The sequence below is a fragment of the Mchenga conophoros genome, linkage group LG6, assembly GCF_057382185.1.
Source record: "Mchenga conophoros isolate Kocher_MC1m ecotype Shallow Benthic linkage group LG6, M_conophoros_male_GT1.1, whole genome shotgun sequence".
NCBI lineage: Eukaryota > Metazoa > Chordata > Actinopteri > Cichliformes > Cichlidae > Mchenga > Mchenga conophoros.
Genome location: NC_140531.1, coordinates 29,821,649 through 29,836,966, shown reverse-complemented (window position 1 = coordinate 29,836,966; position 15,318 = coordinate 29,821,649). Strand labels below are relative to the sequence as shown.

The 15,318-nt window shown below is 37.0% G+C and overlaps 1 protein-coding gene across 2 annotated transcripts in view; it reads left to right on the top strand.

Moving 5' to 3' along the window:
* Positions 1 to 15,318, top strand: part of LOC146572889 (E3 ubiquitin-protein ligase SMURF2-like) — a 61,414-nt gene that overhangs the window by 18,647 nt on the left and 27,449 nt on the right. For both annotated transcript variants that reach the window (XM_085277333.1, XM_085277332.1), the window contains exons 2-4: positions 7,921 to 7,959; positions 9,764 to 9,872; positions 14,169 to 14,302. In XM_085277333.1, the coding sequence (XP_085133459.1) occupies positions 7,921 to 7,959; positions 9,764 to 9,872; positions 14,169 to 14,302 (282 nt within the window). The remainder of the gene's footprint in view (positions 1 to 7,920; positions 7,960 to 9,763; positions 9,873 to 14,168; positions 14,303 to 15,318) is intronic.

Genomic DNA, 15,318 nt, shown 5'->3' with positions numbered 1-15,318 from the left:
CACTTTTATCATCATTTAGAGCTGGGTGAGTGTCCTCCATTTAATTTCCAGCAATTGTGAAAACAAGCTCATCGGACTAAAATGATACAGCTCTTGGTACAACCACACCCATTTATATTTCTTTATCATTTTTTTAATTGCTGTGCTGTTTTGCCCCTCCTTAAAAAGCCCTAACTGTCTCCATGCTTAGTTCAGCCAAGATTAGGGTTTGTGCCCTCACTAACCACAGTTTAAGTTAGCAAATAATGTTTCCAACTATTTACATTACAGGTAGTAACTAAAAAAATGCTGATTATGACTTTCACCATGTTTTTTTTGTTTTTTTTTTTTTTTTTTTGTCTTTGTTTGTACCCTGCATATTTGACAGGAATTCTTTGTTAGCTTTATGTTGCTAATGCAATGAGGTTTAAAATATCCTAGTTAATAGTCAAACCTGACACCCTGGCATAAGCTGTTAAATATGACTCAGCTTGTGAATTGCATTTGACCTCCTCCTTATTCTGGCTGTGTTGTGTTTAATCCAGCCCCAACGGATTATATTCCACTTTGTGCTTTCTAGTGAGTCATTGCCTGTTGGGTCATTGAACCTTTTTTTTTTTTTTTTTTTTTTTTTTTTTCAGTTTGTTTATTTGTTTGTGAGAATGCCTTTTTTGGCAGAAAACTGGGATTCTGCTTAAAAATATTTAAAGTGCTTGCATAACAGAAGCCTTTTCTCACCCGGCCCTGCATGAGTTTTAGCGAGACCTGAGCTTTCACCGGGCTTCTTTTCAAAGTCAACAGTGTTGAACATTTTCTTTTGCGCCACACAGTTTACTATGCTAATATTTGGTAACTCTGAAGCTCGATGGGCTTAATGCTATCTAAATTAAATACCAGCACAGCAGTAAACTTGCACATTAGTTTAATCATCACAACTTAAGGCAAATATGCACTAAACTGAACTTGAAACAATGAACATGATACAGAAAAAGGCTCTTCAAAAGAGTGTTCCCTGCATGTTCAACAGCAGGGTCGTGCTGATGCAGCATTTGTTGACTGTACTGTCCTTGGATTGCTGCTGGATAATTAATTGAGCAAATGGACCACAAAATGGCTGCATTTGGCTGTAGTGTTAGCTGTGCGCAATCACACAGTCATCTACTGGGGTTACTCGGACAGCGCAACCCAGCTCTGCTCTATCTGAGAATGCAGTAGGCTAGAGGCATGCTGGTAGTTGTGCAGTGAACTGGTGATTGCAAATCACAAACATTTGTGAACTCTAATGCAGCTCATGCCCTTTTTCTTGTCATCCCTTTTTATAAATATATATTTTTTTCCATTCATCTTTACATTGTCAGGGTCTGCAGGCAGTTTGGTCAATGTATTAACATTTATTCATTGATTGACAGATCAAGCAATTACATTTAGTTTGTGGTGCAGTTGCCAGGCTTGTATCATGTCAAGGTTCTCTTTATTAATATTTTTGAGATTTTACTCTGGTCCTTTGCAACAGAAGTACTCGACCGGAATTAAACTGATTAACTTGCGATCTATTCTGACCGTTAGGCTCACGGGACACTCAAAGGATTTGGAGTCCGATCCCACATCCCACCCCTCACCCCTTTTCCGAACTAATGCAGGGCATTTAACAACTGTTGATGACTTCTTGTGCAGGGTCCCTTGAGAAAAAAAGTCAGAATCACCCGGCGCCCCCCGCATGTGTCTGTTTATGATCTTTCACCTTATGACCAGAACTAATACCAACCTTTAGCTTGACACTTTTATTCTGACAGGTGGAGATGTTACAAAAGTGCCGCCTGTCTAAATGCCTCCCTTTGTGATCAAAGACACTCATAATATTTTGTTACCTTTTCTTTTTTTAAATTCACAGTATAATTATAACCAAATGTGAATTCATGGAAATTGCATGGGTGGCAATGAAGAGCAATACATTTTTTTTTTTTTCAGTTGTAAGATGTAATTTGTACACATTATTATATTATAATTGAAAATATTTTAAAAATTTCCTCTGTTGTAGCAAATGAAAGTATCACCATATGAAATCATTTTATAATCTGAGAAGATGGAATCCTGACTTAACCTGAGATGATTGGACAAAAATTGCATTGTAAGGAAAAGTAATTAAAAGTATGGCTGGGCCATATCATACCGTTCACGGTAATACCGGTATGATGTTGGGCAACAATAAGAAAATACTGCAATAGAATACGGGTAAAACGCGCATGCGCAGTGCCTTTGTTTTTATACGCACATGGCGGAATAAGCATTACGGCTATCGTAGGCAGGAGCCTCGCGGAGTGATTCGTACTGTGCTTCAACATAATATTACCGTGTGTGTGTGTGTGTGTGTGTGTGTGTGTGTGTATAACCTCTTAAGTTTTGTGGATATTATACGTGGTTATGCTGAGGATATGTCGGCCAATTTCCACTGGAAATGCCTTTTGGTTAAACTGCCAGCAACGAATTTGCATTTGCACTGTTAAATTTTTATATAACTTTAATGCACATAAAAAAAAAAAACCAGCTGCTTGTTTAAGTGAAAATACATTGATGTTTTTTTTTTTGTTTTGTTTTGGTTTGTTTCGCACTAATAAAGTTGTGGAGTTGTAAAGTGTCTTGTCTAGTGTGAATTATATCGTCAGTTATATCGTTATCGCCAATTTTCAAATGTATATCGTGATGAATATTTTTGGTCACATCGCCCTGCTCTAATTAAAAGCCATTTAATTGTTAGTTGTTTATAGCCTGTGTCCTCGTTTTAACACATTCAAATGTAGGTTTGGAAGGTTTTCATGGGCTTTAAATGGTATACTTCCATTTCCCCTGGGGAAGTGGTACCGTTGACCTCTGAAATGTACAGACATATTGTCTGGATTAGTGAAAGGGCACTGTGTGTCTCCACATCCCTTATCTACCAGACAGTGGTAAAAACATTATCCTTCTATGTTAATTGCTTAGATGGGTAAGTTTGGTTTGGGGTAGCTGTTTCACTGGCTTATTTTAGCCTGTGTAATGTGGTGATCCACTTGCAAATTATCCCAAAACAGCAGCTGCTCCTTTAAATCATTTTGAATAAACAATGGAGTAGAGTTGACCCCATTTTGAACTTTTAACTGCTACCACAGCTTTGTTTAAGATGAGAGCAATATTGGGTGGTCAGAGGACTATGTTAGGAGGAAGCTATTTATTTATTTATCTTTTCCCCAAGAATCTGTATTATTAAAAGTATTTTTTCAAGCACAGCATGTGACTATGATTTTTAACAAAAATACTGTGGAATATTGGCTATCCATGTTTAAAGTTGATTATTCAAACACTGCAGTGAGAAGTGTGAAAATAGATGCAAATCTCTTGAGGTTTTTAACTGAACTGATTTTTGATGTAAGTTAATCATCAAAACTTCATGTTATTGCAAGACTAGGAAAAGAGAGCAATCAAAATAGCTATAGGGATTATTATTTATTGTTTTAGCATGTACTGTTAGTATTTCCAGTCTTAAGATTACCTACCAAGAATGTCTACAACTGTAACCTGTATTTAAGGTTAAGTGAATTGTGAAAAATCTTGGTATAACATCAGCAGCTAAACAGAATTATTAAAACAGGAGATGTGCTGAAAATCATACATCTAAAATACCAGGAATTCTGAAATTCTTTCATTAAACAATAGAGAGAAAATGAGTTAGTGGTTGTCATTTGTGACTGCGCAAGTATTCAGTCAGACTTATTATCTTTCCCCTTGCTTTTAAAATTAGGTTTTATGTTTGGGATGATGACCCATAGACAACACAAAGGACAGCCTCACCCCAGGGCTTCTTGGTGGTTTACTGTTTCCTAGTTGACCTAGCTTTCTGTGTTAGGATCTGAATGAGTCTGGTCTCCTGCCAGCCATGGCTTGCCTGCTCACGTGGCAGCTATTTAACACTGTCGGATCCCTAGAGGGCACAGTGTGAGATTTGACTCATTGGTGATTGTAGTTCACAGTGGAAGAGTGTGCATATGTGTAGATAAGGTTATAAAAATATTTCGGCATATTTTCTAAATCCTTATGGGAAGGCTGTAAATTGATATAGAAATCTGATCTGGGGTAGTAGTAATAAAAGCTCAAATAGGAGCTTCTTTGGTGTGTGTGTGTGTGTGTGTGTGTGTGTGTGTGTGTGTGTGTGTGTGTGTGTGTTTTTTTTTTTTTTTTTTTTTTTTTTAAATCTTTTCTTTTAGTTGTACAAAGTCCCATTTATGTGAGACAGCGTTATTGAAAATTAATTTTTGTTATATTGTATTTAGTCCATATTAAGATTGTGCCAAATTCATGTTTTCTAAGAGCATTATGATGAATACAAAATGTACCTAAAGTCATGTTTGGTGCCAGTTAAGTCACAATTTTATTTTATGTATTCTGGTATTCTGGTACCAGTTATGTATTTTTTGGATCTCAGTTCTCCTTAAGAAGCTAATTGGAGGAGGATGCTTTCTCCCTGATTTGAAGGGTGAGAAGTTCATTAGCTCATCAATAATGAAGATCTTTTCTCTAAAAAGCACTTAGTACAAACTCACATGTCCATATGGGTTACAGTCCAGAACTATTTGTTTCATGAAATGTCACTTTTAATATTGTCTTGTTCCCTCCCATGATCTTACAGCACAAATTTAGAAAATCACCAGTAACATAGTTACCTGCAGTAATTATTTCTATCCCTCTTAGATCTTGTGTTTGTCTTATTTCACTGATTATTGATTTGTTGTGCAAGTTACACCCCCTTGAACATATTAAGCACTATCAGTAGCTTTATTCTGATGTGCCTGGCAGCACAGTTAGTGAGAGGCCATTGATAACAAGAAAGAGGATTTTCGCCCTGTCGTAATTATGGCTGAGACAGTGGAGCAGTGTGCAGATTAATCCCTTAATTTTCACTAACACAGTTTGGTAACTTAAGAGCCAAGTGCACCCAATTTAACCTGCTAGCTACTAATCTGTGCTGCCTCCTCAGCACTGGTGAGCGCACACTGCTGTCAGGTCTACACTCCAGATTTTGTTGAGGTTACCAGCCTGGCTCCTGACCTCTAAATGACAACCTGTCTCCAGTTTGCGTAATGATATATTTGAAATTCACTTATGAATTCACTTCAGAATATGTGTTATATAGAATATAACAACTATATATCTATAGATATCTATAGATAGAGATATAGATCTAGATATATAGATATATATCTATAGATGGATAGAGATAGAGATATAGAGATACAATTGATAAAGCCTACATAAGAGCAAATAAATGGGATAGAGGTGATGCCTATGACTTTACTTTTAAATATTTATTATTAAAAGCTTCAGTTGTTGTGAATAACCACAGCAAATTGTGCCCTATAATCAGGAACAAACTAAAGACTTTTTTTTTTTTTGTTTGTTTTTGTGGACAGAATGATCAAAGCTTTTACTCAGTTACTCATTTTGGATTGACTATGTTGATTATATTTAGCAGGCAAGAATTTCAAAGCAGAAGAGCAAATGAGCTTTCTGACCAAGTTTGTACTGCTAGCACCTTGAAATACATCTGCATTATAGAGTTCTACAAATACCCTGAAGCATGGGTTTCATGCCTATCCTGATCATTCTGGAGGGTTTTTGTTTTTTGTTGTTGCAGTATTTAGTCTTTCAGTTGTAGCATCTATTCACATATGTCCTGCCAAGATTTCAGACCTCTTGTTTTTCACTTGTTGGCCAACATAACCGTGTCCATTTTGTCCCATGCGAGGTTATTTTGGCTGCTTCTGATTTGGCCTGCACCTGTTGGCTTTGGCTGTGTATTTTCCCCTGACAAGTGGATGGTTAGTGTTCATCCAGTCAACGCAGTTTGGTTTGTGTTGAGATTGTCTGTTCTTGTGCTGTGATTCTGATTTGATTGACTGTGTCATTTTGGTCACTGTCAAAGTCTCCACATGCAATGGCTGTAATGCTAGGTTTGTTTCTCAAGTCGGCCTCATATCTTTATCGGAAGTAGTGCTCATTAGTGGCAGTTTCTCACACACACACGCAATCTGTTATATAATCCATGTACACAATAGATGCCCACTGTTTTGGCTTGTCTTAATGCGTTTGAAAACTTCTAGTTTGACAAATGCATAAGAAACTGTTTATTTGCTGTACTGAATCAAATAGTAAATGATGTATGCAGTAGGCAGTCTGAGTTGGTAGTATTGCTTTATAATTGCTTTATAATGCCTTTATCCATAGTGCCTAGGTATATAGTCTATTGCTGCATTTGTATAGTTATATATTTTTTTTCATAGTCTGTACTATATTTCTAATATGGAGTTTCCAGAATAGTTTTTGTATGTCTTAGTTATTGTTTATACTATAGCTTTTATATGTGTGTGTTTTTGTTTGGCATTTGTTGTGGAGGGCAAAGAGAATTTCTTTGCACGGGGAAACATGTTTCTTTATTGTGCATATGACAATACAACTTTGAAGCTTGAAACGTCTGATCAATGGCAGCTTTTAACCTACGCTGTGTATAGTATAGCTATCATCCTGTTTTCTGCTGCAAGTAGGTGCCGGTTAAGCATTACACAACAGCTCCTCTACTGGAAACTTACCTTTTGGACTCATCAGAAATTAAAGTTCTCAGTTGAGGCTAAGAAAACAGAAAGGGGGCATGGCTTACAATCAATTCTGTTTTTTGGGTTTCTTCTTTTTATTTCGAGACAAGGAAAGCTTATATGCAGCAAAAGATGAGACTTGTGTTTGTAAGCAGATGTTATACCTTTACAGCTCATTGAGCTGCCTTGGGCTCAGCAGATTTGCACTACCTCCTGTTTAAGTTGTTCTAGATTAACTGTGGTGTTTGCTTTCTTGCTCAAAGACTAAAACTCAGTGAAGCTATTTGGAAAGAGAGAAGTTACCTGTACCTGTATTAGTAATGTATTGGCAGGGCTTGCCCAGGACCATGAATAGAAAGCAGTGAATATTAAAATACATGGATGGCTAAAAGCAGAGAGACTGAATAGTGTGTGTTTCTTTAGTGCCTTTTTGTGATAGGGATCTTGGTCTGTCTGCTGGCAGTGAAGGGTGCTTATTAACTTCCTTTTGCATCTTTCACCTTTTCACTGTTGTTTTTTTCTAAACATTCATTGTGCAAGTTTTCTCTGCCACCGCTCGTTTTTTTTCCTTCTTTTTCCCCCCTCTTTTCCTTCTATGCTTGGCCTATTTTGTCTTACTCTGTAAGCATCATAAGATTGTCCAGCCAGTTCCAGACAGAGCTTAATTTCACTTATATTCTATAGCATGTAGTACAAAATATTTAGGAGTAGGAAAATTAAGAATTAAAAAAACATCTTAAAGGGTATAACCATAGCCAAGCATGGACATACTTTTAGTATCCCTCTTGTTTCTTTTGAAAGCTAGTGTATGCAGTTCGTGTTGCAAACCCCCATAGACTTGCTTGCTACAAGAAAAAGAGCTTGTCTGTTCAATATTTTACAGTGAGAAACTCTTAACAAGTGTCTCAGCCTGTGAGGGACTGTGAAAATGGACAAACCAAGATGTAGGCCAAAAGAGAGTAGTACCTATTCAGCCTTAGAAACTTAAAAAATAATTAATGAAAATCTACTAAAATTAGAGAGAGAAAGTTATTATTTAAGATGTCAAGCATTTATACATTATGTATATTGTGTTTTTTATAATAGCTTTTTGACATATATGAAACATATTTGTGGCCATTATTTCTTTAAATATGGCTAAATATAAAAAAATAAGGAAAGAATTTTTTAAATGATACCGAATATTGTTGGAATGCTGTTTCAAAATTATTGTGGCAAATATATCTGAATCACTTTGTTTTTTGTTTTGTTTTTTTTGCGTTTGTTGGCAAAAAAAAAAAAGTAAAAGAAAACAATATCTGTTTCTTTTTTTTTTTCCCAGTTCTGTGTGCAAAGAACCTGGCAAAGAAAGACTTCTTTCGTAAGTAAAAACTATTTTTATTTATAAGATGCTATTCCTGTCCTGTTTCCTCTCTTGTACATTAGAATGCTTTGTCAGCAGTGGTGGCTTGCAGCATTTTGAAGTAAAACTGGGAAAACTGTAAAAGAAGTCCCTTAGGAGCCATCTGTCTATTAAACACAACAGGAGCCCTGGTACACACTAGGACCCAATGCTAACCCAAATTCTGGTAATAGGAATGTGGCTCACTGGCACATAAAAACCAAACTAAAAGACTTTAATTGGACAGGATGGATATCGCTATTTTAGTCAAACCCATGAAATACTGTAAATAATAATAGTACTAGATTTAGTGGTTACATTTACAGTTTAGTTTAAGAGCATGCAAGGACGAAGTTTATACTTAGCTTGTTTGTTTGTTTGTTTTAATTAAAACGTAAACTCATTGGTTAACTACCCTCAAAGGTTTACATACCTTAATTATTGAATTTAAATCCAAAATCATCAAGTAAACGACTACAAAAAAATTGTTTTAAAACCTTTTTGGTTTCCAGCTGTTATAGTTAAAAATTTGCAATGTAAAAGTAGGATTAAAACATACCTTACATTAGCTCTAACAGCTCAGCTTATGTTTATTAAAAAAAGGGGAAAAACAACTTAAAAATATATTTAAAAATAAATTGCCCAGTGCTTTGGCCAGGCCTGGCGTTGACTCAGACTCAGCCTGCCACTGGGCTTGCAGTACACTGCACTGCAGAAACGCTGCCAAAGTATACAGCCAAGAAATGCACTGTTTTTACTTCAGTTGGAAATTATGGTTTCTCTGAAAGCACTGAACTGCCAAAAGCAGCTTGTACTTCATTTTTGTCTTAAAAAAAAAAAAAATGCTCTTATGTATATACACAAATGCACAACCACAACAAAGGAAATTCTAAGACACCACTGAGTGACTAAACAGGTTTATCTTGTGTAAAGTGTCTGCGCTCAGAGTTTCATACCTCGGCAGTTTAAAAAAACATACACATGCATGCACAGACCTAGACAGGGACCCTAAGATAAATACACCATGAAGAATCTCTTACCAGATTTCCAAATGAGTGAGATACTGTGAACAGACTTGTCGTAAAGTTTTTCTGCATATTGCTTCATATGTTCCATGTGTTGTGTAAATGTTTCACAAAATACAGTAGCCCGTGAGAAGATTTTAATTGTACTTTCTTACTTTTTAAAAAATCCTTCATCTTAAACATAAGATAAAGAGCGTTAAAGTTAGTATTTTATCTTATCAAATACCTGTTTAATAGGTGTATTATCAGTTATAGCATGAAATAGGAAGCTAACCAAAACGTACAAAACAAGACGCTTGATTAGACTAATAACTTTCTTTATAGTGTCCATATATTTACCCACAAGCTTACACAGCAACACATGTATCCATCCTCCTGTCTCTGCTGGTTTCATGACCTTCACATGAACCTGAGTTTAGTTTTAGTCAGACACTGCAGGGATATTATCATCATATGGGGAAAAATGTAATGTTTATGGACTACAGCAGATTATTATTACAGTTAAAAAGCAGGGGGGGGGGGGGGGGGGAATGCAGAGAAAATCAACATGTAATTTTAAGAGGAACTCTCACAAAGTAGTGGTGTAGCTGCCAACCTGACTGTCTGTAAATGAGGACAACCAGATAAACTTGTCACTGCAGTCTCAAAGGAGTGACAAAAATAAGGGTTAAAAACTGTGTCACCTCTAGTGCCTCCATGATTGGTGTACCCACAGGGTTTGTACAAAGGTTAAACAAAATGTTTGTCCACTTTTACAGGGTTGCCAGATCCCTTTGCCAAAGTGGTGGTGGATGGTTCAGGACAATGCCACTCTACAGATACTGTGAGAAATACGCTGGACCCAAAATGGAATCAACATTATGATCTGTAAGTCAACAGGAGAAGCCGTGTGCCAGATTGCTGCTTACTCTTTGTGGCTAATTAAGAAACAAATGCTGTAAAAGTGTGCGTTTACTATCAATCAAATTCAAAATGGTCAAAAGAAACATAGAAGGAAGGAATGTAGTGTACTGATTTTGCTCACTCACATGTCTTTGTGTGGAAGGAAGGTAGATTGATTTGTATCTTTCCCCTGTTAAAAAAACAAACCAACCTGATCAATTACATAAAAACAAAACCTGTAGCGTAACATTTCAGGCGTTCCATACCACAGGCCTCACAAAAGGTATTTTCATTACATTTTATGTGGAGGGAGCCAACTTGTATTGATATGGTGCTCTAAAGTAACAGGTTATGTCTACTTCCGGAGCATTTGTGGAAATAACTCCAGAAAGGTCTTCTGTGTGAATCTGAAGACTTTTTTTGGAAAGCTAGCTTTGTCTCAACTAAATGTGGATCGCACACATTTAAAGCTCTACTTTATTTTAATCTCTTTTAGGATTAGCCACATATCATCAGCCTTTGTAACACTATGCAACTTAAATCTTGAAACCTGCTCCTTCAACAAGGGCGGGCTCCTTTCGTTTTCTTTCTGTCCCCAATGTTTAAAAACACCTTCTGTTTGTTACGGTTTCAGATCAAGTATAAAATAATGTGTTCATCATCTTTTCTGTGGTCTCAGATATTGATTTCACTGGGGCTGTGCACTCTGAATGTTAATCTCTACCGAGGATTGTGTTGACAGGCCATTTCAAGAACTGATCACAGTAAACCCCACTTTTGATTATGCCTATGCACTGGTGAGAGATGAAGAGATGAAACTGTGGTAACTGAAGAAAATGAGAGGAAATAAGGGGCCTGAAGAATGAGTCATGAAGAAATAGATGCACACATGAAGTCCAAAAGAAAGACAGTGTCAAGTTACAGGGTGAAAATATGTATCACAATTGGTATGTTGGCTCACTGTCTAGCAATTGGTTTAGTTCATCCTCGTTTTTTGCCGTCACAGCTACTTCGATTCTGACAGTTGTCTCTATGTTTGCTTCTTTTCAACAGCATCGAAGTGTGCGAGTTACTTTTTATGTAATGAATAACAGTAATTTATAATAATAGAAATATTAATCGTGCACACAGCCTTAAATTAATGCAAATGTTAAAGTAAATACACTTTCGGTGAACATGCATGTGTGAGGGTTTCTCATTTCTCTACAGATGGACAATTCGAATATTTTTGCTCTGTCAACAATGACCTCAGGTTCCCTCCGTTTACATAATTCTCCTCCCCTCTCTGTTTCCCCACCGTCTCAGAGAGGGTGTATTCCCCACCCGTGACCCCTGGCCTCTTCCTCTGGTTCAGGAAATGGCTAACATGCCACAGAAAGCAAATGGGAGTGTGGGCTTGGCAGATCGCCAGCTCACCACACCCCCAACCTCAGCCTCTAGCTTTAGGAGGTGGAGTCTTTTTCAGCATGACACTGGTCCTGACAGGGGCCTTGTTATTGTAAATACACTAAAATAATTACTTGCTATTTTAGACTACAATTTACACACTATAATTCACCTTGGTGTCCTGCACAGAAGATATTTGAGGACACAAAAAAAAAAAATCTAGTAAGTGTTGAAAGTTTATGAACTCTGCAGTATGCAGGTCTTGTTTTGGCAGGTTGTCTTTTCATGCTTGGCCTCTTATTTCCAGGCTTTTCAGTACAAGTCTTCACATTACTTTAGTTGGGAGTATTGGGTTTGCTTGCTGCTCCCTCTGCCTTTCCCCAAGAGACGTTAAATTCTGTACATGTTGTGTTGTACAGCCTTATGTAATTCAGCCGTCTTTATCACTGGGAACAAATCAAATCTTGTTCAATTAGGATGTGTAAAGTGTTGAACACATAGATGGCATTAGCGTTGATTCCTTCTGGCATTTGTTGACATCCAGATCAATAATATATTGGTAGTAGTTGTCAACCCAACTCTCCTCAATATAGATCGCTTGACACAGGCATTACCTCTACATCAAATTTACCTGCCTATAGTTTAATAAAAAAGTGCTAATTTTGCTGCTGCTGTGGCTAATATCCTTGTATTTTTCTTTCCATAAATGTGTATGTGGATGAGAGAGACACACACAGAGTATTGTCCCAAATTTAGGCCAGTAACCTTTTTTATTTTTTCATAAAAACATGACGAAGGCGCCTCAGACCACTAGATTAACTTCATGTGTTATGCGCGTGCTAGCATCTGTGTGACTTATTGAGAATGATGTCAGATACACAGTGCTCAGTGCGTAAATAAACCAAAGAATTCGAGCAAAAATAAAGGTTTCTGGGAGGGTTTCCTAACACAGTGATAAACTGTGCATATTTAACAGTGTTTCTCCTTAAATACTTTTCTTTTTTGTAGAATTACCCTTTAAACTTGGGTTTTGACAATAAAGTTTGTATCTCATTTTTATCTGTAGTGATCAGTACATTGAGCCAAAGTGCTTTTCGTACAGATGAGAACAGAAAAAAAAAAAACTGTTCAAAACACAACATTTTCACACTGTGTGTTAAAGTTCAGCTGAAGATCGTCTGTGATTGGACGATCACAATGCCGAGTCAGTCATCTCCAACAAGTTAAGAATTTTATTGATTTTATAAATTGTTAATAAAAATTTGTGACAAAAACAAGGGCTGAATCCTTATTGATCCTCTATGCTCTTTACATTTTAAGTTTCTGTATTTTTTCCATGTTATCATCATCATTTGTTTTGAATTCATGAAAGAGATGAAGAGTTACGGGAAAGAAGTTAGCATAGCAACATAAAGACAATTTTCTTTTGAGCAATAAGAAATAATTGATGAAGATAGATTTTGGAAAAAATTCAAGGATTTTCAGTGAGAACTTTAGGGGCCTGCACTTGTTTTCACATCCCATCTGTCCCAGGAATCATCTATTGAAAACAGGAAGCCTTGGTTAATTCACACTTTAGAGATGTGTCATTATCAGCATTTCAAGTCATAAACCGTCCTGCAAAGTTTACTCAACTTTCATCAGACAGACTACCATCAGACAGTGCCTCACTGTTGCTAAATTCGAGATTGTTTGAAGTGTTATGTCAGTATGTTTTTGTGAGTCAGGAAATGACTTTTTCAACTTCTCTTATCTTGCGACACTCTTTCATAGTCTTGTCAGCAATTTAGCTTTTTTTTTCTCTCTTCTAAATCTGTTGCCTTGAGGTGGTGCTTTGCACAGCATACCTCCGCATCAAGAGACCTGTTTAATGTAAACCACACTGTGTAGAAAGAAAACATAAAAAAAGTATGGTTTCTTTTTACCCCAGCACACAAAAAGCAGGAACTAAAGAACCGAAAATTTAATGATCCTAATCATTTTGTGTCAATATCAACACCCTGGCAAATATGCTGTATAATTAACTCTTCTTTATGTTAAAAAACTGGAGCTTAATTGATGCTTTGTGGCAAAGAAAATGGTCTATTCGTTCAAAAAATTTGCCATCAAATGGTGTTAAAGTATTAGAGTGAGATTTTAACAAACATGCGCAGTGAACCACACGTTAATATTTACTGGGAAGCAAACGGTGTGCCAATGTGCTACTGGATTCTGGTCATAAGAATATCTTATCATTTTACCAACATCCTTGTTTTGGCTTTTATACCAAACCTATATGTTTTGATGTGTTGAGCAGGAAAATCCCCTCCATGCCACTGCGATGCAGCATAATAGCAAAACAGCTGCTAGACTGTAATTACGTGTGTGTTAGTGAATGTGAGATTGTGCATTTGAATATTGTGTTTACTGTAAGAGCTGTCTAAGCCTCAGACAGCGGTGAAGCACATCGCGGGGACTTCCTCTGTTCCTTAAACCACGACTAGACTGGCCTCAGCGGTGCTGATTCTACACACGCACACGCACACACACAGGGACAGAAGTTACTTTTAAATGTGATGCAGTAATCAGCCTCATTACAAAGTGTACATCTAAAACTCTGTGACAGGTTCAGAGAGAAGTACATGTAAATGGAAGGTTATGGTTTTGTGTTTCTTCTTTTTGGCTTAGTTTTTAGTAACTGTAATAATTTTTAGGAAATCTCTGGAGCGCAGGGTTATTTTAACTTGTGAGTTCATTCAATTTCATATCACTCTTCTTAAGGGTTGAGCCTCTAAGCACACGTCTTGGAACTTTTTTTTCCAAGTACAGTGTCAAGACTTAAAAGCTTTGTTATTACTCATCGTTTCTATTTTATTGAGCTGTCTTTTTTTCACTTTCTTTCTCTCACCCCATCAGATACATTGGAAAGTCCGACTCCATAACCATCAGTGTATGGAACCACAAGAAGATCCACAAAAAGCAGGGCGCGGGTTTCCTGGGCTGTGTACGCCTCCTGTCCAATGCCATTAACAGACTCAAAGACACGGGCTGTAAGTAGCTATTTGTATTATTGTAAGTATGAATTTAGGTGTTTCTTTCGCATTGACTGAAAACAGGTCAGTGTTCTGTTTTTGTACATCTTTTGCCATAAGGTGACCTGTCAGGATTGTTATTGAAGTGTGATTCAGTTAGGTATGCCAGGTTAACCTTTGTTCACACATTCTGCACTGAACTTATCGCACATAAACAAATGTGTGAATCAAACCAAATGTCTCCAGACAGCCTAGGTTTCAGACTTGACACTCGTCTTTCCTGTGCCTCTGCTGGTTGCAGCAATAGATAGCATGCCTGCTGCTACAGTAGGCATGCAGCATGTGAGCTGTGTCCTAGCCTGCAACCTGCTACAGCATATATGCCAGCCATTCATTGCTATGAGATTTATGGCAACTCCTTATAACATATCACAAATATTTTTTGCTGCAGACATCTGGCTCCTGTGACCAAATCAGTGCCAATAGTTCTATTTAAAGCAAAATGACTTTCTTGTCAGAAAAAAAGAGGAAGAAACATGCTGCTGATTGATGATGGCATGAGATAATCACTGGTTGCCCCAGAACAAGATCCCAACATACTTGTACAGATGCTCACATTCTCAAATGAGCAGTTCTTAATCTACATGCTTAAGACCGTCACCTCACTGTTACGGTCTTTTATTTCAAATATATTCTGTGCATTCCAAATGCTTGTTAACCCTGCCTAACTTTTTGGCAGTACCAGACACGTATACCCTTAACCAAAGTCCAGACTATCAAATTAACATTCCTTCCAGTCATTCTCATCTTTTCCTTCAATCTGTCTTCCTGGCCTGCCCTAAACACAGGCCGTCAGACTTGTACCAGACCACACTGAGTTACATTTATCCCTTTTTATATGTATCCAACCTTTTCTCTGTTCCAGTCTGCTTGTCTTTCTCCAAAAAAAAACTCTTATGGAGTTGTCAAATAATGTCACTTACTGAAGTGTTTTGTTAATCCAAACTGCAATATTGAAGCTATTAATGCATGAA